This window comes from Vollenhovia emeryi, unplaced genomic scaffold (assembly GCF_000949405.1).
Source record: "Vollenhovia emeryi isolate VEMERY1.0 unplaced genomic scaffold, V.emery_V1.0 DF939126.1, whole genome shotgun sequence".
NCBI classification, from domain to species: Eukaryota; Metazoa; Arthropoda; class Insecta; order Hymenoptera; family Formicidae; genus Vollenhovia; species Vollenhovia emeryi.
This window is the reverse complement of record NW_011967240.1, coordinates 2017667-2044109: the sequence shown is the minus strand read 5'-3', so window position 1 is coordinate 2044109 and position 26443 is coordinate 2017667. Positions and strand designations below refer to the sequence as shown.

Sequence of the window (26443 nt, the reverse complement as noted above, 5' to 3'; positions counted from 1 at the left end):
GGGGGGGGGGAGAACGGGTGACACCAGTTCGCTCTTCAAAGAGCCTAACGCAAGTCGGACAGAAAATGTAATACAAGAGAGCTATTTATTAAATGCGCCCCCCCCCCCCGCTTCTTAAGCGTTATATCGCGTTAAACGGACAAAAATTTCCACTTTCGCAATCCTTTACGACGCGCGGGACTAACAAAAATTTCCTCGGTTTGGCCGAGCCCTCTCGTCGAAATTCGTGCTGAATTATTCATTGAATTCGACAATCCCGTACACCCCCCCGTCTATATCCGTCCTATCTGTCTGCAATAATCGCGACTCGCTTTCTCCGCTTTCGAGCGCACCGCTAAACGGCGATGCAAAATTCATTTAGCTCGCATATTCGGCTAATTATACTTTGTCCCATTCTCTTGCCGCCGCCACGAGATTCGCGGGGCCGAATATGCCTTTGCCGGCGCCGCGCGCGTTACGCGGATGTATTAATAACTCTCCATTGTTCCGCCGCGGCGCGAAATCGCCGACGAATTCCGTTGAATTTCAATTCTCGATTAATTACACAGTTAATTACACAGTCCCATGTCGCCCGCGGAATATTTCCGACGAGTCCTTCGTCACTCGCGTCGCGCGACTCTCGTTGCGAGACGACGCGGCGCGTTCGGTCCGACGTACAAAGAGACTGAAAATGTAACAATTATTAGACGGGCTTGAATTTCACATTTTATTTTTATTACCAATAAAGCCTGAAATCCCTCTAACGTATTATAACCTTTTTAAATCTCCCTTTAAAAATGTTTTACAACTTTCTAGAATGTCATTACGAAAGATTATTCTATTTAAAAGAAGTACGCTTGGAGCGAACCCTCTTGAAAAGTTTTTACATTTGTGTGATTTATGGCGTGATTAACTAACGATGTGATTCTTTTATGCCAATAAGTTTTCACTTCTATTTTAAGAGTAGAGTGAAATCGTTTTATTTTCACGCGACCACAAAAGATACGCGCGTTTGTTTTATCGCAAACTTTTGTGTCAAATAATAATGGGAGCGAAAACGGCGTTAAAGATTACATCGATGAGACGAGCCGGTTGTCGGGATAATCGTTCGATTATCAATGTCGGACCGTCTTCGGCGGCACGGATGCGTTATGGGTGAGATGTATGCAAATACAATCATCATTTGAAACTTTCGCCATAAAACCAAATAACGAGTCCGATCGTGCGGCGGGAAACAAATGAACGCGGTTAATAGAAACGTACACTGCGGGACGATTGTTTAAAAAATGCACGTAACAGCTCGTGAATTCGCACGGCGCATATTAATCGACGGTAATCGCGTCGGATGCGGGGTGACGGGAATGAGGAAGGCCTGTAATACCGCTTGATTTGATTTCTCGCGCAATGCATCACACACTTATGCACCCAGGTCTGTAAAGTTGACACCCCGAAATGCGAATTTTTGCAAAATTGATATGACATTTGATTGTCCACATTTTGTTCACATTTGTCCATAAATAATCGTTTTTCGTTCGACTCTTTCATTTCATTTTTCTGCAAGGTGGACGAAAAACGACTATTTGTGGACAAATATTGTCAAATTGTGGACAATCAAATGCCATATCAATTTTGTACAAATTCGCATTTCGAGATGTCAACTTCGCAGACCTCGCGCGCCTTTATACGTTGATCGTTTGCGAGTTTACCGCGGACCGTTTTACATAAATTGTCGCACAATTATGTTTAAATTAAGTGAATTCCACATCGAGCTTCTCGAACTGAAAAGCTAGGAAACCGCGAAACACAAAGACGTAAAATTATGCGAGAAAATCAAAGAGATCGTTTGGACGTCAGATGAATATTTTGAAAATGGAATCAATTTTCTCTGCTCGAAATGTATTTTCTCAGCAATCTATATTTGATTACTTCTGGAATGTACCAGACTCAAGATCGAGTCTTTTGTTGAATCCCGAAAGTGGCATTGCTGGCGGGATAATAAAAAGTACCCACGTTTGCCGTTGATCGGTCCAAGCAAAGAGGAATGGCGGCACAAACCACCCTCGCGACGCTCGTTCCAATTCCAGTGCTGTTCGCCAAGAAATCAATCGAGGGTGCGAATGCCCCGACGCACGAGAAACACGCCGCCGCTTCCACTGTACTGTTGCCGTATTACACTGACCCCAATTCTGCAAATCCGCCGGGGCCGACGTAGAATTACGTCAAACTTAAGACTATTTCACCTCGAAATACCCGTCCCGTTCCACGGTGAGGGTTCTTTAACAATTTATGCCTGGAGATCCCGTATCTACCCATACAAATGGCCTAGAAGCATATTATGACGCCATTTACTACCGCGCTGTAAAATTTACGATTTTACAACGTATATAAAAGATAGAAACATTTTTGGCCATATATAGATTCGTGAATTAATATCAGGACAAAGGCTCGAAATATATACATTTTGTGTATTTTAAAAGCCACGGGGAGGTATTGTATGCAAATAGGGAGCTGAAAAATGAAAATCGTTTGTGACATGATTTATTATTGCACTGCAAAACTTATAATTACATTAATACTATAATATATTAAATAGTAAGCAAAAATTAACAATTTTTAATTTGTCATGAACAAATGGAATCGTGGTCTAATAACGGAATTTAATAAAATCTAAAAACACTCGTATAATGTTGAAACTCTTTAAAATAATATAAATTTCGAAACGCGGACAAACGATATAAAGAATCGTAAAATAAATATTAATTGGAAAAAATGATCGAAGTCAAATAATATGCCGTGTAATTGCACGTTTATGACAATTTCCAATTTAACTAGCCGTAAGTAGTGGTTTACTTTTACACTGGGAAAAATTTCCATCGGATAAATCAATTAAATTTCGATGATTAATTTTTCCGATTACATTTTCCAATTTATGGATACATCCGACGAAATTTGATTGAAAAACCGATCACATTTTTCATCGGATATACCCGTTTGTTATTATGTAATTGGATTATCCGATTGTATTATTTAGTCGGACATTTTTCTCAGTGTAGGATATGAATCACGCCGTTCGCGGTAGTGCATCGTTACAACCGGGAAAAATTAAATTCCATACGTTTCGACTGCGTCTGCACATCCTCCTTGCTCACCGCATCTCCGTTACATTACGCCGTGTTCCATCGGGATCGCCAGATCGCTAAAAATAAAGGAAAGGTACGCTACGAGCGCTTGTTTCTGTTTCAGGTGAGCATCCGGCCGCGATGCAGCACGGAAACACGGCAGCCGGCTCGCCCAACTCGAAGACAGTTCTGGTGATGCTCGCCTTCCTTCTGGGCCAGCTGAGATAATGTGCGTGTACACGAAGGTCGCTCGAGACTCGTAAAATCGATGGACGTATCGCAACCTGATCGCCCACACAACTGAAACGTTAACCCTTCCGCATAGACCATCCTGAATTCGATCTCGGTTAATGTCGTCGTAGCGGCCGAAAAATTAAATAACTTACGGAATTGCACAATGAGCATAGAGTGATGCAAAGCAAGTTTCCGATTAATGAGATCGTTTATGAGAATTGCTGGGTATATAACTGTGCGATTTTTATATTTTAATTCATTTTCGAAGAGTAATATTTCAAGATAATAATCGGCACGACACCATATCATTCGCCATTATTGACGTTATTGTTTCTCACTCATTAATATCGCGTCGATCTTTTTATTTCATCGGGATTAGCTTTTCAAAACTATCGAAATCGCGTACGGGGCGATAGAAGTGTGTCGACTGTGAATCATAATTTTTCCAGCTCCGCTTGAACGATTTGTTTCACAGCGAAAATTTTAATTTCCAAATATGGGCATCGTTATATTACCTGAATCGCACTTAAAATACTCTCGTTTTGTAGCAGTTATCTCGCTCCTTTTAATCTAACGCGAAAATCCTCATCCCCGTTTATCTTAAACTTAACCGTGGGTTTGGCCGCTGGGGTGAGAAATACAAAGATAATCCCTAAGAGACAGCTCTTCTTACGTAATAAAAGGGACGCTTTGTGCCTAAGGGTTAAGCGGAGTGTGAGGCGGTCGTATTACACGGTGTCTTAGAAGCATGAATTTCACGACGAATTTCTGAGTCGACTTTTCCCGGCCGCGAAGGAACGAATCCAGGAAGAATGGACTTTTCATACATTCGTTGTAATGCAGCGACAATATTTACAGTTGGGCTGTATAAAACGGTAAATGGCTGCATAATCGGCGATAACCGACGTATCTCCAGCTCGAAAAAACGTTCTCCATCAATAATTGGCATGTTGCACAAGCGATATTTTCACCATCAACTTGCGTCCAAAATTAATAATTATAACATCGTGTTTAATGACCGTTCTCTTAAATAACAAGCGGATCTCAAGCGATTTATTTATTTTATTTTTATTATATTTTTTAATTGAACGACACGTGCATTTCGACAAATACCACGTTTTAACGATATAATTTGTTTCCGATATTTTATTTCATATTTTTAATTATTTGTTTTTAATCTATAATCTACCATATAATGGAAACAATACCAATCGCAACGCAATATTGCTAGATTTAATTCCGATTTATTTATAACAATCCTAATAATCCTAAAGGCAAAACCGTTGACGTAATCCAGCATAGTTATTTTCGCATGATAAGCTTCTTTTGCACTCTATATCTCCATAGATAAGCGACATAACGATAAAAGTTTCCTATTCGCAAATACTTGATTAGCCAGAAATTGATTTGGTTTAGCTCAGAAATTAGTTTATGCTTCGTGACTTAGCATCGGTATGGTTTATCGTGGCAATAATAACGGCACGCGTCGAGCAACGATTCGTACGACCATGACGGAGCAGTCGAGAGTTCTTATCATATCCACGGATGACGCGAGGACGTCGATATTATTTAAAGAATTTGAGCGGCGGCGAGTGATCGGGTTCTTACGGTTTTTAATTAAGAGCGCTTCGTGCACGAGCGGGATCGCAGGTCGCGCCGTCGCCGCTGAAATTTTTCGAATAATTGCGCCGTGATGTCTAACGCGATGCGAACGTTAAGAATTAATGATAACGCGCAGCGAGTGTTGACGCAGAGAGGGAGAGACGTGTAGCTGAGCGCGAGTGTCGCTAGAACGCAGAGGGATAGCGAGCAGATAAAAACAGGACTACGCCCCGCGCCCTTTCCCGACCATAGTGAGGAAAGTGTTAAGTGTAAAATAAATGTGTCACGAGCAAGTTTAACCGGAGAGCGATGTAATAAAACGGGTGGACCGACCTCCACCGGGCGGCGAAGTACTTTCTACTTATGGCATAAGTGTTAAATGAAAACTTAAAGGAAGACACGGAAGACACGGCGTTACACACACATACACAAACGTACAGATAATAGTAGAGAAATGTATGTAAACCACGCGCGACTTTTACGGCTCGTATGATTTACACCCACGACTAGCCCGAAATGAAAGAAAAGAAAACTGTGTTTCCCACCCGCTCACACCCTTCTCACTGTCTTATTTTCACACGGTTCTCTTGCGCGAAAAAAAAACGCATTCTTGTACATAATGTTTTACTCTTGTAAATAAATTACCCACACAACGCTCGTCGATTTCATTCTCGCGCCGCCTGTCCGAGCAACGATTGCGGTCGCTGATCGAATGTGTCGAGGAACGTCCTGTCTTTCTGAAGAGGGAAGAGGATAATTTCCTTTCCGCGCGAATTCCGAGTCGAGTATTTGGCCCCGGAATGGACCTCAATTATTTTATTCTGCCTTTATTTGGACCTCGGAGTCGGTTTGAAACTCCAGTTTGAGGCCCAGATGAGTAAAAAATTGTGTTTAACCTCATTCTACCCTTCAAAGAGAATGTAATAAAATATTTCACCCTTTTCGAGACCTAGAAGAGGATCCGCCGAACCTCTGTTGATTACACTCGCGTTGGCCTCTTTACTGCTAAAAGGGAAATAGCGATTCTTTTCGGGCCTATCTGAGGTCGAGAATTCAATATATTTTCTCCGACACAAAGACCTTGGTTCGATCTCATTGCGCCCAATTGAAAAATTATACGAGGCTAAACCGAGGCCAATGTATTCGACTCGGGATGGGAGGCCAGTTTTATTTCTTTGTTATTTCATTATTATCGGACGCGCCGCGTACGGAAACGACGTGACGCGGAAATTTAGACTAAATGAAGGACATACGTCTTTGTCTGTCTTGCGGATGGTTGGTAATTCGGAGCTAATGGCAACGCCCGCGAAGATCGATAGCCATGACCCCGATGCGCTCCCGAACTTTTCCCGTCGAGGATATTTAAGAATCCCCGGCTTCGGCTCATGAAGTCTCTCACTTGCAGACCATCCTCGCAAAATAACGATGGCGCCCGATTAATTTCCTTTAGCTGCTCAATATCTCCGAAACGACGCCGAGCGACGGGCGCCGTTTGGCCTCATTAGTCGAGCCGTTTATCCCGAAAATAAGGTAAGTGAATTTTGTTTCATAATTCGACACGAGAGCGTGGAAATGATCCGGCGAATCGGCCGGTCGCTTTATTAACGCTAACGACACCGGTGGGCAGCGGGGGCTCGCGTCAAGCGGGGGAGCTCGCGTTTTAATTTTAATGGGAGATTGCCGCGCGATTTTGTAGTTTATTCCCGCGATATCCGCGCCGATTATCCGCGTCTAGATATCGAAAATAAAGTACTACCGAAACGTCGTTAAAAAGCAAAACTTCCCGTAATGGCTCCGGCAGAACTTGGCCCATAAGTTGAAAGTTCCTCCGTTGAACGGTGCGGCGCGTAAAGTCGGCAGCGGCTACGGCGCACAATCGGACCGGAGGAATCCGATGAATATTTATGCGCATCCACCTTGCAAAGCCGCCGACAATCCGCCGATGATATATGCGGTGAATTTTTTAAGAGACGCCGCGTACGTCCCTCGCGCCACGAACCGCGCTGAATCCCGGGGACGTGTCACCCCGCCGTCCCACTCGCGGAAGAGCGTAAACGGAGCACAGTCGACACGGGCGCAAAGGGAAGGGAAATTAGAGGCGCGTTTGGAAAGCGCGTAGCTTCTGTCGAAGGCGGGAAAAAAAGTGCGCGTCTGGTGCGATTCAAACCGCTGGCTCCAGCGCGAGCCGATGTGACGCTCCTCGCGAAAAATAGCCGAGAGATTCTCTCGCTCGCGTTATTCAATTAGCTTCACGGGGAAAAAAATGATCTATCAACAAGATCAGCGTATAATTGAAGTAAAATCGTTGAAACAACATCAGTATTAATGAATAAAAAACATCAGGTGGTTGTCTTAACCCTTTGAAGCCTGGCGGTAATCCACGTTACCACCTCAGCTTCGTTACTTTTTTGCCATTTAATTTCTAGTTAGCGCATTTAGGTCGGGTTTTTGCATTTCTTGGGTATCTTAGCAATGAAAGAATGTAAAAAATTTCTGTGTAGTCTTTAATAGTTATTGTAAAAGTTTTGTAAGTAAACAAATATGACAAAACAGCAATTTTTTCGGAAAAATTCATTATTGCACAAGTCTTTTAAGATTATTTCTTGAAAACTTTGTACAAGGGGGTTTTCGGGGTCGCTTAATTTTTTTTTATTGCAACAGCATCTTTTTTTCCATGTTGCGATTATTTATAACGTGACAAATATTCCTCGATACTGAAACGCTGTCCAAGTGCTTTGTATATCGATTACCTTTTTTACATTTATCCCGCTATTATGAATGTAAGCTGTAGTTTTAAAACACGATATAATTTCGCGGAACTACTATTATTTCAGCGGCGCGAGCGTCAATTTTTGCAGCCACAAATTAATGGGTCACTTGGCAATTTCTCACGTGACTTCTTAGAACTTTTTTTACTTCTTTCTTTCTTCTTTTTCTGATTTAAACTGTGTGCTTGCTGTGCCCTAATTAAATTGAGTTTTGCGCTATGCCGTCGGACTTAATTAGAATCGCTCAACCACGTTTGACTTTCCCCTAACAAAATAACCACGTGTATAAATATATGTATATACGTGGACATATACAGCTAACCGTTGATGTTTCCGGTCTCTCGCATACTAAAGAACCAACTGTTAACTATGTGCGAAACTTTGATTAGGAACGAGCGTGACTACTTGAAACAGTGCAAGCAACTCTGCCACTGTGAAAATACGAAACGGCCGAGAGTATCCGACACTTTTGCCGGGGCAAATGTTACGTAAATTCAATCTGCATCACAAATTTTAAATGTCCCGAGAACATTACGTAGAGATATAAAACTTGATTTACAATGTGCTCTTTGCGTCTAAATTTGACGTAAAATTTTGCTAAAAAATGACCTTAAAAACTTCATACAGTGCTAACAAAGAGAACTAATTACGAGCTCTTGACAAAGAACCCGTCATCAAAATTAAATTCGTCGATAATGAGGCCTGATTCAAAGGTGCAGTAATGCTCTCTTTGACAAGAAAGGATAATTTAAAAAAAAAACTTGAGCCGCGCAGATTACGCCGTGCGTGAAAAGCTGTTACGCGCTTAGCGGTAAAGCACGTGAAACGAGAGTATTAACGCGTATTCGCTACGCTAGAATGCGAAATTACTCTTACATGTCGCAGCCGTGTGTACGCATCATAATTAATGCGCGCAGATTAGGGGATTAAACTAACTGCTGTAACGGCAACTAGTAACGTTCTCAACCTAGATATGCAGCGCGGTCTGATGATGACACTCGGTCGGGCGGACGCGCGTTTCGCGCGGATAATTTCTATATTTATCACATAATACCGGCGGAAGTTCGTCCTTAGAATAATTCATTCTCCCCCCCTGCAGCGCGCCGCGGCTACGCTACCCCGTCCTGCACGCGCGCGGTTTACGTCAACGTGAATTATCGTGCGATCGATCGCGAGTTGGTGGGTTAATCAACCGATAATGAGTTCCTAATTCGGAAACTTGCGCGGAAATTCCGATTTTTAACTACAGAGTTCCTACACTGACAGAAAAGAAATGGTTGCAGTTACCACAATCTCGTTATAATCTCTAGTCATTTTAGGAGCCAACCACATTTTTATAATTCTTCCAACTACGTAAGTTATGGTTGACCTAACAATGTATTATAGTTCGCAATATTGGTCCATGCAACTTATGATATGCTTGTCATAATGCACCAAAACGAGCTTTTAATTTGGTAAGGTGTACTGTAAATATTGCAATAACAACTACAAGTAACATTTCGAATAACTATATGTAATAGTAATAATCGTATTTATATTGGAAGTAATATCCCCCGCTTTTTATTTTCTATATACATCACTTTGCACTCATAAAGAATAGTACAAGAAAGCACCTTTCAAAGAATAGATAAGTAATCTTATACAAATGTATAAACTTATCCGTATTTACATATAACACCCTATGCGGTTTTCTTCTTACAAAAAAGTCTTAACCGCATGTCCTTCTAGTGAGAACATTCCGATCCACTTCACTTTTGTTTCACCATGTGATTAGTAAGGTGGATGATAGAAATGTTAAATTTACAATTCATTGCCTGGATATTTTAACAGAATAATAGTTAAAAGCTTATATTTTATAGTAAATTTTATAAATAGTTGACATCACTGTGCCTATATGGTTGCTATTACTAATATTATAGTAATAATTGCTATAAAAATTATATTCCTGACTATAATTATTTTACTATGAAATTATAGTTTTAAATACTACATGGTATTTTTCTATCAGTGCAGGATTTAGCCCGAAGTCACCTAATCTAAAACTCTGCGGCCTTATTGGTTCTCGTAAACAATAGAAAAAATAGTATTGTGTGCCGTTGGCGTAAATATTAGCTGTTCATATTTTACAACTAAAATTTCGTTGCCACGTGCAGTTTTTAGCTACGGCGGCTACATTTTTCTCTCTGTGGGTCAATATTTCTCGCGAGGAGCAATTGATTTTGCGTGGATCCTTCGGGGTTAATTTAAAGCAATCAAGTGTAAACACAATAGGAGAGCAAAAATTAGGCCAGGCTGCGCCTCCACGTCGCGATTTTTAGTTCACGCTCTATGTTTATTTATAAAGTTTAGAAAGCTCCTCGTAAAGCAACTCGACGTACACTCGCAGATATGAATAATCCGATTGCAAATACATTTGAATTACAAACTGAAATAAGTAGTTAAGTTAGCGGAATCCGCTGCTGCGCCCTCATATTTCGTTTGCTTCCTCGCCGACGAAATCATGTCTTTATCGCTGCAGTGATAAAGGGCATACCCAAAATTTACAGACGATACAAGGAATCGAGTTCTCTCCATGTTCGCTCGCTTCGTTTGCCTCGAAAGAGGAAATTGTTTGATGCAAAGGGGACCATTCTATTTCTCGTCGTGCACGAGCCGTACGAATTCGCTCTATTAGCGAGGGATTAATCGCGACAGCCCGTGACTGGGAATATAGCAACTTTTTCCGGCGCTCCTTTTGACGTGTGCCCTTTGTTATTTGCCTCGCCGAAACTATCCAGGCGGGCGCGTGCGCGGGGAAACGGGGCGCCCTTTGAGCGACGCGTAAAGGATGCTGGGCGCTTCAAAAGCCCCCTTCTGAGGGCTCTGCTCGTCGTTTACACGTGCGCTCCACTTTCGAGTCGGGCGGGCGCCAGCCGACGAAATCAAACGAATCAAATGAACTGAGCAAAATCCTCGATAGAACGACAGAAATTCGCTTCGTTAGAGCCGGGACCTGTCTTGTCTGACCCGACTCGTTCCGTTACCACTGACACCACCTTCGCGCCGGGATCCCCGCAGAGAGATTGGCTGTTGACACCCCACGGACAATCTCTCGGTTATTTTTTTTTTTTACTTCTTTCCGCGGAGACGGCGGAATACCTGCGACGTGGATTATAGATAATTTCAGCGGGCGGCTAACTCCGTAATCTCCAAAAGGATATATTTCTTATCTGTCACTTTTTCTCGAACGACCGTAGATACAAAGTGAATGCAGACATCGAAGAGAGAGAAGAGAGCGGTGATTCTGAGAAAGAAAAAGAGAGGACGCGGGCGAATTTATTTTGTGGAAGGAAACATTGTCGCATATCGAAGAAATGGAAAATTTCCCGTATAATTTCTATAATTTATTCCACAATTTATCAGCTGATCTCTTTCGCAAGGTCGTATCTCGATTTTACGCAATTTTCGGGTTTTCTGCTTAAACGCTCATTTAGGGCCAGAGTGAGCGTTTAAACGGAAAAACCGGAAATTTTGTATAAGCAAATAATTAAAAACGCTTGGGAACTTTGTCGACAACGTACGATTGTACAATTTGTCAACTCGCGCTAATTTTTTAAATGTACTTCTTGGCTAGAAAGTGGAAGGTTTCTAGACACAAGGAGCACATTGTAGTCCAGGCTTCAGTGTGCACTCACAAGTAAACCTACCCAAGTGGGGACACACCGATTTTTCTTAGTGTTGAATATGTTGCTTTTTAGCTCAAAATAAGGGACACGTATTTTTTGAAACGTGCCCATACTTCACCCTTGAAAGCGAAGCGACGTGTTTCAGTCGATCAATCGAGGTATGTTGAAACTTGGCGAGGGTGGAAAAATTGTCATTTACGAAGGGCGAAATAAAACGCATTAGCTTAACTCGAAAGAACTCTGATGATGAAAGGATTAAACCGCGTCTGGTCATAAAGCTCGAGATTAAATCAGTAGTATACCGCGTAATGCAAACTACGTAAATCTGCATAGAAGTCGAGGTGAGAAGCACGTAAGCTCGCTGCTTCTTTCCTAAATGGACCGCGGCAGGACGCTGAACTTCCGGTAAGGCGGTAGCGCGTCCCGGCGCGGAGGCCGCGCGGCACCGAGTGGGCGAGCTTAAAATTCAGCGGCAAAGCAGCACGGCGACGTCGTGAACAACGACGCCGATTTGCATATCAAAAGTAGGAACAAACTATTCAGACCTAACCGGGTCAGAAATTTCCAGCGCGGCGAGGTATCGCCGGAAAAATATTCCCTCGCGCGTGCGCACGTTTTCACGCGGCACTTGACACGCGCGCGTGTCTGTCGTACGCCGCATCAAGCATTCCCAAACTTTTCATCCTCCGACACGTACTTTTATCCCCTAACACCGGCTAAGAAATTGTCAACTCCGGGAAAAATTCGCGCACGGCTTCTTATCCCGGCGAAATTTCACGGGAAAAGAAACGAGTTACCGAAAGCGGGGGCAAACATCCCTCGGATAACTTCCCTTTGTGCGAAGGTTGCATAGTATAACGTATAATTATTAAATGTACCCAATTAACAAGATACAATGAGCAAACGTAACGAAGGAAATAGAACAAGAAGGACAACGTGAAATGGATTTTCCTCTTCACGGGAGGAACATTAATTCGACGTAATCTTGTAATTAATTCAATTCCCGCCCGGACAATCCTCCTTGCCGGGATTTCTTTTGTCCTTTTGGTGAAAAAAAGGAACGTGGAAAACGAGGGATTTGCGGGGGGGAAAAAAGTCGGAGAAAATCTGGCGGCGCGACGTATATGTGTCCGCGAAATATGGTTTGTATGTACGTTGGAAAAAATCTGGAATTTCGTGCGAGGAAAAGGGATTTGTTTAGAGTCTAAGAGCTTCATAGTTTCGTTTCGTGCGGTCGGGGAAACGACGCGCGACGCATGCTCAACGTCACGAGAGGCGGAAGGGTGGTCCGCGGAGGGGTAAGGTCCGGGTTTCTGGAATTTCGGAACTTCGCCGGTTGAATCGCGCGCGCAGCACCCACGGCCGATTATTTCCGCTTGCCTGGCACCAACGAGGGATCGCCACTCGGTATTCGGCGAGAAACGATCGCAGACGAACACCGCGGTTCGTTACGCGCCTCGATGCGTGTCCGAAGATGTTTAGTTAACCGTACGAAATGCGAAGAGGATCCGTTCGCGGGTGGCTTTGATCACCGAGCGGAAACTCGCGTGGGCTTTCCGCGAGGCCTAGATCGTCGTCGTCATGGCCAAATCGACGGCGGGGAATCCGATTATAGCACCGACAACAACATCTAATTGAAGTTCCGCTGTTTAAGCCCTCGCCCCCGTGTTTCCCCCCCCCTCTCTCTCTCTCTCTCTCTCTCTCTCTCTCTCTCTCTCTGCCTCCACCTCTCTCACACTCTCTCTGTCTCTCTCGCTCTGCCACTCGAGATTCCTCCTTTGCGAGTATCAATGGCTCGCGATCGCCCTTTGATGCGGGCGCAGTTTCAACGAGACCGAATACGATAATTGCAGAACGAGAATTATGTTATAGATAATGATTATATCCTATGGTAAAGTATGGAAAATAATTTTAACGAGAGGCGAAAGAGAGTCGTTCCGCTTTTTGTACATTTAGTTTCCAAGCTTGATACAATTGATACAATTGTTCCCTTGTGTACCTTCTACATTCAATTTCATGTCATTATCTCTCCTACAGTTATTTATATTTTACTCACATTTCCTAATCTTTTAATTATAACGACATTATAATGCTAACGGAAAGAACGATAGAACTTGTATACGCGCCCAATGGGTTTTTATGCCTCCCCAACAGTTTTCCCGCGCTCTCGTCGAAAGAAAGAAGTGAAAATGAAAGAAAGTTCCTTTCGTGGAAAAACAAGAAAGCTGACGAGCAGAAAAGCCCGCAATCAGAATGCCAGGTAATCTCGCTACGAGGGTTAAGGGTGCGATAAGAGCGCGATCGGCCCTATCAGCCCACTTCGTCGAGAATCGAACGGCGCGATGGGGAAAGGAAAAAAGAGGGGGGGAAAGGGGGAAAATTATCTGACAAAGAGATCGCGACGAGATCGCCGAGTGCTCGTACCGATCGCGATGCATATTCGATTTCCTGCACGCGACTGGAGAGGAAATAGATTCGTGCATGCCGAGGGGAGGAAAAATAGGATAACGGGGGAGAAATTAAAGCCTGCCGGGAGAGAGCGCCGACGATCCCTTACACGCGAAAATTCGGCGATTCCTCCATTACGGGCGGAAGTTCACGCGAGATCGTTCCGCGCATGTCACGCGATACGGGAGATATATAATATGAGCTTTTTAGAGCTTTTAGATCCTGGTACCAAATACCACCGATATGATAACCGCGATTCGCAGCGGGAAAATAATTCAATCTCAAATGGATCGGTTTCGGACGGTTGCGGTTAAAACAGATGCTTTTTACCGATAATTGATTTGTTCGTATACCAAGACTCAATACAACGACTGTGTCTAGTTTATGTAATACATAAAAATTGACGTGCTTTTATTATGCAATTCGGGAAACAAATATTGCAAAAGCACCTCGGTTTCATCTGCGATACCTAATATCGAGATTCTCCAACGCAGTAAACAAGAGGAGGAAAGAACTTCGCTTCATAAGAATGCTAATTAATATTATTACGAGCAGCGGGAAAACAATAATGCCTCGCGGCCAAGGTATTATTTCTATTAAAGTTGCAACGGCAGAAAGGAGAATACATAAAAGAGCATAATGAGATTGCACACGCAGGACGCAAATTATAGACTGTAAAGATTCAATACTTTTTTTAAGTTGAGATGTACTTGTCTCTCTAATTTTTTTTTAGTACTCGCATACGTATTTACATCATTTCTGTTTAAACATCCGAATGATATCCCCTTCGTTTTAACGAGATGCAATAAAACAGAGTAGCAATAAATAATAGAGAGTTTATACATTACCAAAAAGTTTTAACAAACACCAAGTAAATAAGGAACCCAAGATTTACGAACATGTTAGGTTGACCATTTAATATAATACATATATAAATCAATGTTGTTACAATACAATTGAAAATATGAGATAGCGGACGCGTGTCAGCACACAGTGCTTTCATCAGCGCATAGTTTAGATTAAAAAATGAAATAAAAACTAGTACATAGTGGTCGATAGATAATACAATATTAATTAAAAGAACGAACAGAATTTGTCAAAATATTAAAAACGTCACTGAGGTCAGGGATCATAACGGTCGTGGTCAGCGTTATTGTAGATGTCAAACCAACTTTGTAATAAATGTGATATTGGCGATAATCGTAGGTTGGAGGGCCTATATAGAATTTTCTTGAGTTTGTTCGATTTAAGGTCCAATTTATCTAGTAATCATTAATCGTTATCGACACTTATTTAATCGTTTTTCAATGTGGTATTTAATTTATAGTACCTCATTATCCTTCGACTATTCCTCTATAATTACGTCAGTTAATTTGGTCGCTCTTGATGCCTCAGTGTATTGGAAAAAGTTTTAATATATTATATTTATATCAATCATTACTGCGTGAGATAATATATGCAATTTTTTATTGTTACGTTGAATATAATCGAACAAAGAGAAGCATGTGGTCCGTTTGCGACGGTGTTTCGACTTTTTGTTTTACCAAATACAGAAATCGTCGATATTTTGCGCAAAAATTGCACACACATCAGTTAGTTTCGCTATGTTTGCATACCGATGTATCGAACATCGAGGTCGTGATCGTACAATAGAAACTAGCACGCGGCGAGAGTTTTAAACAGGACCGCTGGAGCAGGATGAAATTTATATCGAACAGCAACGCGGGTACGTAAATACGGCTTCCTTTGGCGGTGCGCACTTTCGGGAGCCGAGACCAAGTCTCGCGTTATAACTCGTACGAGCCAGATGGCACGAATTCCGCTCGACGTTTATACAGCGGTTCAAAGGTGTCTCTTATTTCGGCGTTTCCCCCGGCGGTGTTGCGCAACCCCGTTCCCGCCGATATCGGACGCTTAAACTCCGATACACCGGCGTCTCGTGCGAGGACGGAGTCCGAGGTCCGAAGATTTATACGGGGGAGAACGCACCACGCCCGCGCCCGCGTCGAGAAAACGATAAATAAATTTCAATCGCACCGCACCGAAGAGGTAAGGAGCAATCAATAAACGGTGTTTGTCATCTCGACAGGATTTATTATGAAATATAAAACGTACGGGGCGCAGACTAGGTCTTAAATCCATCTCTCGCACCTTCTGTTATTTATTTAAAATAATATTTATGGCGAGATAAAACTGCGATTTTTCTATGGAGAATATAAACGCAATGAAATATGGGCCAGCACGATTTTATAGTCCGGTTGAGTGTAACATTAAAGTGTTGCGTAAAGGAGATACGTGATTTATTTTGTGAAATTAATAAATCGAAGTAAATCGCTTTGACAGATAATTTCGTGTAACAATGTATCCGCTTCTTGGCATGTATGCCGAAGTTAAAATAAATTCAATAACATAAGTCATAAGGCTCTGACGTGAAGTCGCAATTCGGGGGAATAAAGGATATAAGAGACGAGACAGGATGTTAGTGTCTAAATGATTTTTATTTTAAAAAATGACTTAGACTAATTGTTTATATGTTTGATACTTTATTGCTGCAGAGGGTCACATGCGTAGACCGAAACGTTTAACCTGTATCTTATTGTTACCAATCTTTTAATGTATATTACACTATAGCTTATACAATTTATCACCTTCGATCAGGTGACGGTTCACACTGCCCTTACCAATCTCGTTCAATGTCCTAACTATTTACATCGTTTTTCGATTTTATATTTAATTTTTAAATTTATTGCGAAGAATTTACCTCGGCCGGGGTTTGAACCTGGACCTCTCACTAGACGGCCGTCTCGTCAATTTGACCACCGAGACATGTACTAAAATATTAAAATAAATTATTCATACAACAATGTATAATTATATGAACTAAATTATAAGCAAACACGAGAGGCATCGTTTGCTTAACGTAACGGTAAACTTATCATTAAACAAGCATCAGGATACCACATATCATATTGATTTCGCGATAGGACTATTGCATTCCGTTTACATGACAGCCAATACGATCAGTTATACTACCGTCTGACTATGATTATCGTGACGGGTAATTAAATACAAACTGTTTCAAGTACACATGTGCACGTGAGACGTGTGCGTCACCCAGGTCGTACGTGATATATTTAGACAATTAGGTATATTAGATATCTATAACCGTGCAAGAGAGAATGGAGAGTATAAGATTTTCAGCTTATAAGTTCGATTTTGCGGCCGCAGTGGAAGAATTGACCCTTTCCTCTCCCGTTCTCTCTATACAGATCGAGTTCCATCGAAAGCAGAGAGGAATACGGCCGCGAATATTTCTCAATAAAAGAGGAAAAGTTAATCCGTCCCCGGCAGATTTTCAGTTAATTGCAATCGCCACTGTCAAACTCGACAAAGCAATTCTAATTAGCGACGTTGTTTCCAATAATGTGCGAATGCTCCCGAAAGTAGGTGCGGGCGGCGGCAGAAACGGTCAAGTGGCTGCGCTGAATATAACGAATGGACGGGCTTATCGGGATTCGCCTTTAATGAGTATCGATCGGCCGACATCCGCAGCGGCGTTTCTTCCCGAGGAAGCGTTCCGGCCCGGAGGAAATTATAGCCTTCGATGGGAATACCGCAGAGATAATAAAGAGCCCTGCCGCCGCTTCCCCGACTTTTCCGTCTTTCGCGCGAAAGGTTCACTGGCATTTATAAAGAAAATGAATGAATTCGTTTTGACATTAATTAGCGCCGCCGCGTCAAAGGACCCACGCGCGTAGCTTCGTTTAATGTCCATTATAATTGCATTATTTTCGCGATCGATGTAACGAGCTCGTCGTTAAACGATACTCGCGACGGATCAAGCGAGATCGATTTCCCTCTCCGCGGACGATTTTACAATACATTTCATTGTCATCCAGAAGAGACGAGCTGACTTCTACCGTAACTCCTGTCTTCTATAATTTATTTTTAAAGTAGCCAATCAGATATGTTGTAGGAAGATTATTGACTAAATTTTCAACTCGGTTCTTAGACATAAATCAATTACAGTGTAAAACGCTTTATTTTTTAAGGACCTGGCACAGATGGAGGTGGCCACTTGAATTATCAAGTGAATCATAAAGCATTTTAAGGATAGGAACTACCCTCGAAATATTGACCTTTTCAATTCCATGTACAGCGATTCTATAGGCCATGTATGTTATCTCGGACAATTGTTGCACCAGAGTACTATCTCTAGGAGTTGTCAGAATCGTTGATTACGAATTGATGTAAAAAATATATATATATATAATATACGTTGTATGTACAAGTGTGTAAAGTTTCAAAAAAATGGGCGTAGTATTACTTGTGAGATACGCGAGATTGTTTGCGCACACTGAAAAAAATTTCTGGTTGAATATGGACGAACCAGATAATTCCTTTAGGATTTACCAGAATTCCTTTAGGATTTACCAGAATTTCTGTAGGATTGCAGGAATTCTGGTAAATCCTAAAGGAATTATCTGGTTCGTCCATATTCAACCAGAAATTTTTTCAGTGTAGGGGATCGTTGGAGTCCGGCTCGTGACAAAGGATCGATCGTCGCTCGAGAGAGTCGTGTGAGATCAGTCGAAATAACAACAGCTTGTTTCCTTTACGCGAGTCTAACTTTGACCACTGTTCGTGCCGTCGGTAGGAAGTGATAATGACTGTGACTTTCAGGGAGGATACTCGACACTTAATATTCTAACCATCCAGGCTAATTATTAAAGACAATCATTGATTTGCTTACTTTCCAAAGACCTTCCGTATTTTACGTTTTCCATATCCTCCCGCATTAACTTGTATCTGAAATTTTGACAATTTTGTAAGTAAAAATGTATTTTTTATTATTATTTATATAACACTTTAATCGGGCAGTTATACGGCTTAACAAGGCTGCAAACTGAGTTATGCATCACGTAGGCTCGCGTCATTTTGGCGCTGCATTTTCGTAGATTTTTTCATACCTCCTGAAATATTTCATACTCTTATGCGATAAAAAGCACCAAAAAGAGAGGTGAAAAAATTTGATAAATTTTTTTTTCTGAGGGATAAAAAATTCCGCACGCTAATCCTTTCGCTTCTAGGGGTACATACACATCCCAAACTGTGTTCATAAAATCTTGACGGGGAAAACGGCGCGTTTAAATAGAACAGCAGTCGTAAGGGTTGTTTCGCATTTTTTTGCGTTCGGGCCGTCTCCGCGTTATTCATTTCATTTCTAACGTAATTACTACGGTCGCGAGGATGTCTAGGGAGGAAAATCGATCGCGAACGAACTGAGCGACCGAAGCGGGCCCCTAAATCATTTCGATTACGGGCTCAACTGCAGGTACTCCGTACAGAGCATCCCGTGATTAAGTAGTTTCGGCGGCGTACGATCAGTCAATCAGCGTTGCTAAATATTATCTACGTACAAGAACACACGCGCGTAGCGCTCCTTGCACCTAATGAATATTGATTCCGCGCTAACCGACGAGACCCATTTCGGTGCCGGAAGGCGGCGGCGGCGCGGTGGCGGCGGTGGTGCATCGCGCTGGAGAGGAGAAATTTCGGTCCCCGGTGACCGCGTAATGGGTCAGGCTCATCGCCTATCGCGTAAGTAAGATAAATGATCCCCTAATGCCCCCGCCGTGGCCCTGGCGCGCGTAACGTGCAGATGAGCCGATATAAAGCCCGCGACTTCGGCTCGAACTCCACCGCTGGGACGCGATCCGTTTTCGGCGTTAGATCGAAAGGGCACGAAAGAGTGGAGCGCGCTGCGAGACAGACGCGGGGACGGAAACTGAGCCGGATTTGCATTCAGCATTACTATACATGTATGCCCCATGCGACTTTGAAGAAAAAGCTGCTTCATCGGGGATTGCACCATTTTTTGAGAAGTTTATACATGAGAGAGAGAGAGAGAGAGAGAAAAAATTCCCATATTATGAGATAGGTTCCTAATATGAGGTAGCCGAGCTTCCGCTATAATTAGAGGCGTGACGTTTTCATGTTATTTTTTTTATAGCATTTTCTGCGTTTTGTTTTTCCAGATTTTGCGTTATTTTGATATTTTTCTTTGACATCTTTTGCATTTGGTTTATCCGGATTTTGCGTTATTTTGATATTGTTTTTGATAATGCCGTGGGCAAGGCTTCAATAAAACGACTTAATGTTTTGATAGAACATTTTACGACATTTATTAAGGCTAAACTTATGTTAAAAAATGTAACATAAAACATAACATATTCAAACAGCATGAACGCACAGCAAAAGGTAGCTAGCGACGAAGATGGCATCCAGCGCCGCGGCTGCAGAGTTGATTTTAAACAATTTTCAACCTTTTTCTCTGATACAAGTGATACAACATTGACGTTAGAAACGTTTGCTAAGGAAAATTGCGATTTTTGACACTATTTGGACGCCATTCTGCGTGCTGAGGGTCATTTTGCGTTATTTTGCGTTTCAAAAACGTGTTAAAACGAAGTTGGGGACTCCAAAATGTAAAGAAATGACATTGAAAACGTTCCTGGGGCATTTTGCGATATTTTGCGTATAAAGATAACATTAAAATGTCACTCCTCTAGCTATAATAAATTAATTTGTTGGTTCCACCGTGAATTTACGGAGTGAAATCTGTGTGGTGGAAAATGTAATCGTTGCGACAAAAAAGATTTAATTGAATTTTGATGTTGAAAACTTGCTATCTCGTATTAGAAAGCCTGTCTCGTAATGGGGGATTTCTTCTGTGTATATCCCGCTCTTTCCTTTCTCTTTTTTTCGCTTTCTTAAAAATAAAAAAAGAGATTAGCAAGAATTTAAATATTGCAAATAAAAAATTACAAAATACTTTGATCGAATTACATATGTATGTGTATATGTCCTTTCTCGAATTGTATTCTTGACGCTTTCAATTAAAAAATGTAATCGCTTCTGTGTGATATTTCTGGTATTAATGTCGGGAAAATTTTCAAAGCGCGCGGTAAACGTATCGTTCGCGTATCGATGATGAGTTGAAACAGTTGCGGATAACGCGCTACAAACGCAACGATTCGGCCGAATTCCGCGGCTGAAATGAGCCTCGACGCGCCCGTAAATCGCCCGTAACGCGGATTTCTCGTTTGAATCGCACAAAGAGTCGTATTAATTAAATCACCTTCCACCGGGACTCAGATAAAGCTCCCTCGATCAGGAATCCGTAATTAACATGCCGCCTACTTCGGCGCGAACTGATTGCGAGATCAGTACGCCGATCTTTCTGGCGTTCAATTCGCGAATCCTTGAGGCAACGCATCCATTATATAACGGATATCGATATCGTCGTCGCCGAGATAACAGCGTCTCGATAAGATGTAATAAACCATATAGAAAACAATAATACCGCACTTTTAGATATTTAGACATTTATCAGTGACATTGCATCCGCCCTGTTTAAAATAATATCGGATCGGATTACATTAGATTACACGCAGTTTCAATGTAAATTAATAAGACTCTTATTTATTTATATTGACAGTGCAATATAATCTGGTCGTATTGCATCTTTTTTAAACAGGGCGCTGACAATATTTTGTTAAATAATAGTACTTCGGTAACATTGAATTTAATAGTAAACATAATCGGATTATAATCATTGTTATAAGAAATAAGCAATGCCCAGCGGATGATTGCAGCAATTTACGCTGAAAAGGACATTTACGCGAACGTGAGGATGACATAAGAACGAAAACTTACATCACCGGCGCATGAATTGGCAGTGATATCATCGCTGATGCCATAGAGAAGCCGATACATCGCACACGCTTGACGTAATCTTTTTAGAAGAACAGCAAAACGCTACTGAAACGCATCATGCATTATTTCTGAAGAACTTCCTTCTGTAAAGTATTTTTTACATCCTTTCGTTACACTCGTATTTGGTTATACAATTGACTCACGTTCACTTCTATTGGTATTCTAACGATTGAGTCAACTTGTATAACTTATCAAGAGCGCGTTTCTCAGCTAGATTTGAAAGAAAAATTCACTAGAGAAACAAGACAGTTCATTATTTATTGCGTGTGTTTAAATTTCCACTTTTCAACAGTAAATATTTGGACAATTAAGCCTGAAATTGAAATTCCGTTAAAGCCCGCACGGAGCTAAACGAAGAATTAAGTTCGATTTGTTATCTGTTTCTGTTCCTGCAACGTTTGATTGAACGCGGAGACCGCCGTTCATCTTCAATCGCTTGTAATCTGGAAACTCTTGATGCGCTAGCTTTTTCCGGAAAACGAAAACAGATAAGAGATAGCTGGCAGAGTAAAATAGAATAAATATTTATTGTATTTATGAAAAGCAATCCTCTGAAAGTATTCCGTAAAGGTACAAGATAAGAAGAAAACGGAGGAGAACCGTTATTATTTATAACGATTTGTAAACACGATACTGTCTAACTTACTTCTTCAGATTATATCAATATAATATCGTAATTAGAAGGATATCATTAACGTGTGTGTCAATCAAACTATTATTATTCTCATTTTCTCCTCTTTCTATCTTAATATTTATCACCAGTTCGATGAAAATATCAAACAGCCTCGCTAAATATTTGACGACAAAATGGAAATCTTAAGATAGTGCGACCTGTTAAATATGGTGGAAAGTCTTCTATTATGAGATAGGCTTATAATATGAGGTAGCAGGTTTTCAATATCAAAATTTAATCACAAGTCTTTATTCACAACAATTGCACGATCTAACAATGAATTTTCCACTAAACAGTCTTCACTCCAAGGGCAATAAATTAACGATGAAGCCAATAGATGACGCCTAGTAATTTAGCAAAAATCCTGCTATCTCATAGTAGGAAACTTTCCTTTAATATTATATGAAGCTGGATTTTGTTTATCTGGGGTCGCGATCAAAGATTTCTACCCAAAATCGGCCGACTGTCAAGAAGATCAAGGCGCGTATACGCAAAGATGTGCTTACGTATCGGCTCGTAAAGAGGCAGGCGAGAACTCGTAAAATACGACGTCCAACTTCTGCAGTTATAAATCCGAACTGAAACGTTTTCGTGGGACGAGGGGTGGTGTGGATCATGTCGGTGGGTTAGAAAGGTGTAGGGAACCCGGTGCGTTCTCATGGGCGATTGGTGCCGCCGGTAAGGCGTTCTTATTAGAAAGTTTAAATGGTAAATAAAACTTTAAATTAAGGCAGTTCTCAGGCGTCACCGCCCCGGCAAGTTTCCGATGAATGGAATCGCATAATGCGAGAGATCGATTTCTCTTGGAGAGGATGACATCGATTGACGCGTGGAAAAGTGACCTGCGGTTAATGGTGCTCTATATAGACGTCAAATTTGGAAAAATTATTTCTTCTATACAACGCTTACGAGAGACACAGAGACGACAGTCCTCTACTATGAGATAGGATTCTAATACGACATAGCAGGTTTTCAACGTCCAAATTCAATCACAAATCGTTTTTCGCAACGATTATACGATCTAATAATCAATTTTCCACTAAATAGATTTCGCTTCGAGGGCAATAAATTCATAGCAAAACTGTAAGAAAAGCGTTACATCTTGATTGGGATTCCAAGTAGTTTTACCTCTCAGTTACTTACTAGACAAAAGTTAATAAAATTGTCTAATAACTGCTCAAAAAATGTATGATATTTGTACCAGGAAAGATAAAAATCAGGAAGAAAAGAAGGAAAAGTGAGAGAAATATGAGATGTCCCCCCGTCAATTAGATATGTGTAAATAAATGTTAATTAAATTGAAACATTCGAGGAGACGTGACACGGAACCAGAAGAGAATTAACGAGCTGCTCAATCTGGCCAATTCCGTAGGACAGGGTCAAGGATACCGAGCAGTCCCTTATTATCACGGTCAAGGTCGGGGCAAGCAAGCCGAGAACGGCGCGCGAATTATCCCGCGCGTCGGCCGCAACCGCAAGCTCGCATCCACGTGCCACACGGAGGGCCCGCCACGTGTTCCACGTCCAGAAATTACCGCCAATTATTCGATTCACCTGGTGCGGACGGGAAGTCACGGCGACTTGGGCCGACGTCGCGTCGAGCGCTGAATTTTCCGCCTCGTTAGCACGCCTCGTCTTGCCGCCGTCGTCGTTGTCGAAATAACGACCGATACGCGGAAAGCGCAAGTCGTGTCGCGCGCACCGCGGAAAAAGCGTCTAACGCTCGCTCGCTCGCCAGCGGGAATTAATGGGCCAAAGAAGCGACCGCTAATCCGCGCGATCAAGCAGGCAGACCGCAAATTTTTGCGGCAGGGTAATCGCGCTAGGATAAAAAGATTGCGCGCGCGAGCGCGTTAGTTGTTGAAAAACGGGCAATGGAGCTCTTCTGCAGATAGGAGGAAGAAAGCAGTAAATTTGGGGAAAAAAGTATTACAGTTTCAGACGTAGTTTGCGCGAAATGTCTCTATTATACTTTTTTACGGTAATTTTCTACAAGGCAGACGTAAAAACGTATCCAGTAATTGAATCTGGAAGAATATCTCAAAACTGGTTTTAATCAATGAAAGAAGCTTTAACGCCACTTGCTCAAGAATCATGTTCGGTTCGTTGCGTTTCTGTCACTGGGTTTTCTAAATCGAAGATTCTTAAAAATAATTACTTTCTGGTCTACAAAAAGTGCTCGCTCCCTCGCTATTCTCATAAGAGACACGAAGGATTAATTACAAGGCTAAACGCTACACGCTCGGGGCCACAGATTTCTACGGTAATTGCGCGCATAAAGTCGCGTAAAATCCATGTGCTGTTAGTGGGTGAGTTAACAACATGTTTACTATGTGTCCCTTGTGTGGTCTGCAGGGATAACTGAGTAATGTTGGGCAGCTCGACCAGGGCTTTTGGAACCAGTTATGCGAGCAAATGGGGCTGAATACCTTGTCCGCCCGAAGTAACATTACCTGTTGATTTATGATAGCCTTACATTAGGAAAATTAAACCTTTCGGTGGAAATATACGCGCTCTAACAGCAAAAAGATTTCCCTTATCTCGACTGAGGCCAATTAAGATAATTAGACGTCTATATCGAGCGTGTTTTTAACATTTTTATTAATTAAACGATTGACAACAAGTCCGGAACATTCTTTGCATAAATAGACATATAAGATGTTACGTTATTTCAAGAATATTCGCACAAATATTTTTAATGACGTCTCTCTCTCTCTCTCTTTTTTTTCTCGAATTATTTCCAGATAAAAGCGCACATTCGTAGAAAAGAAAGACAGCTTGTCGAGCAAAATGGGCGGTTGTCCCGGTTAAAACAAATATCAAGTTAATCGAACAAATTACGCGTTTATGCAACGTTAAATTTTACCGGCGCAGTTGCATTAATAATCGCATTCATTGAATCGATTAAATATTTACTATGTTAATTGTGTAATTTGCTTGACCAACCAGTTATTTACTTTTGAACGAGGTTTGTTTATTGGACCGTCAATTTTGTGAACCTCCGCGCAATCGTTCAATCTCCTCGGAGGAGTGAGGCCTTGACATTTCCATATCAGAATTTCGAAACGAAGCAAATATACCCTGGCAATTCGTGGTAATCCAGAAAAAGTTTCATTCAACTTTATTACACGGATTTCGCGAAGCGGAGAGTGTGGCTTTTGCTTCTCCATATTCTTTAATTGAAGCAATTTCCGGGGAAAATAATATAATCTCGTGCACTTTTTAGCAACAATGATAATAAAATCTTGTCGTTTTTTTTTTGTTGAAAAAACAATGAGGGGGAAAATCATTCTCAAGATACATTTTACGTTTATTACGTTTATCCTGCCGACCGTAATCTTAATTTATATATTTAGTGGTCGCTATCGATACAGAGGTGCGGTTTGAATTGCAAATCCGAGTTTAACTAATACGCTTTCGCATTTATAATGTCGTCCGTATTGCCAATTGCCGGAGAAATTCTCGAGTTATCCAAAACGCAAGTCCATATCGACGTATTTGTTGTTACGCACGCTGGAACGTATCAAGTACGCGATTAACGGAGGTGTTTCAATGTTGCTAAAAAGCAGCCTGTCTGCGGAATCGAGATACATTTTCGAGTAAACGCATTGCCATCCGTCGCGCAATCGCGATTGATATTGCGATCGCACTCCACGTAATAATAAAAGTTAATGGCGGACGTGCAATCGCGTCGCAATAAAATTGCAGTGCAATATTGTACAGTGCTACCAAATCTTAAACTGGCTTTCGTTTTCGGGCACGTAAAAAAATTACTAACATCGGACCCAAGAGTCATTCATTCGCGTCTGCTCTGCGGCGTTGAAATCTAGATCCACTCGAGTTACGCATACTGGATTCAAATTGTGTTATCAACGAGCGATATGATTGCAAAAATGCTAAATCTGTCGTTCGCGACGACGACGGTGGTAGCGCGCGCAATGGAGGCCGACTCGCTGGAGATAAAGCAGCTGAAGATTAAACGCGAGCGACTATGAACGCTTATGAGCTGAAATCTGAATTTTCAGGGACCATCTTTATTTTACGATACGAATCGCGACAAAATGATGAATCGCCGATTATGAATATACACGATAAAGATAGCGACATACCTGGAAAAAAACGGAAATATCTCGTTATATATGTAATTATATCCAATTCTAAAATCATCAGATCCTC

At 41.7% G+C, this 26443-nt stretch overlaps 1 protein-coding gene across 1 annotated transcript in view; it reads left to right on the top strand.

The window, feature by feature from the left end:
* The window catches only part of LOC105569009 (lachesin), a 346765-nt gene extending 341178 nt beyond the window's left edge, over positions 1 to 5587 (top strand). The window contains exon 6 of the mRNA XM_012025128.1: positions 3223 to 5587. Within this exon, the coding sequence (XP_011880518.1) occupies positions 3223 to 3326 (104 nt within the window). The 3' untranslated portion in view covers positions 3327 to 5587. The remainder of the gene's footprint in view (positions 1 to 3222) is intronic.
* Positions 5588 to 26443: the final 20856 nt, after the last annotated feature.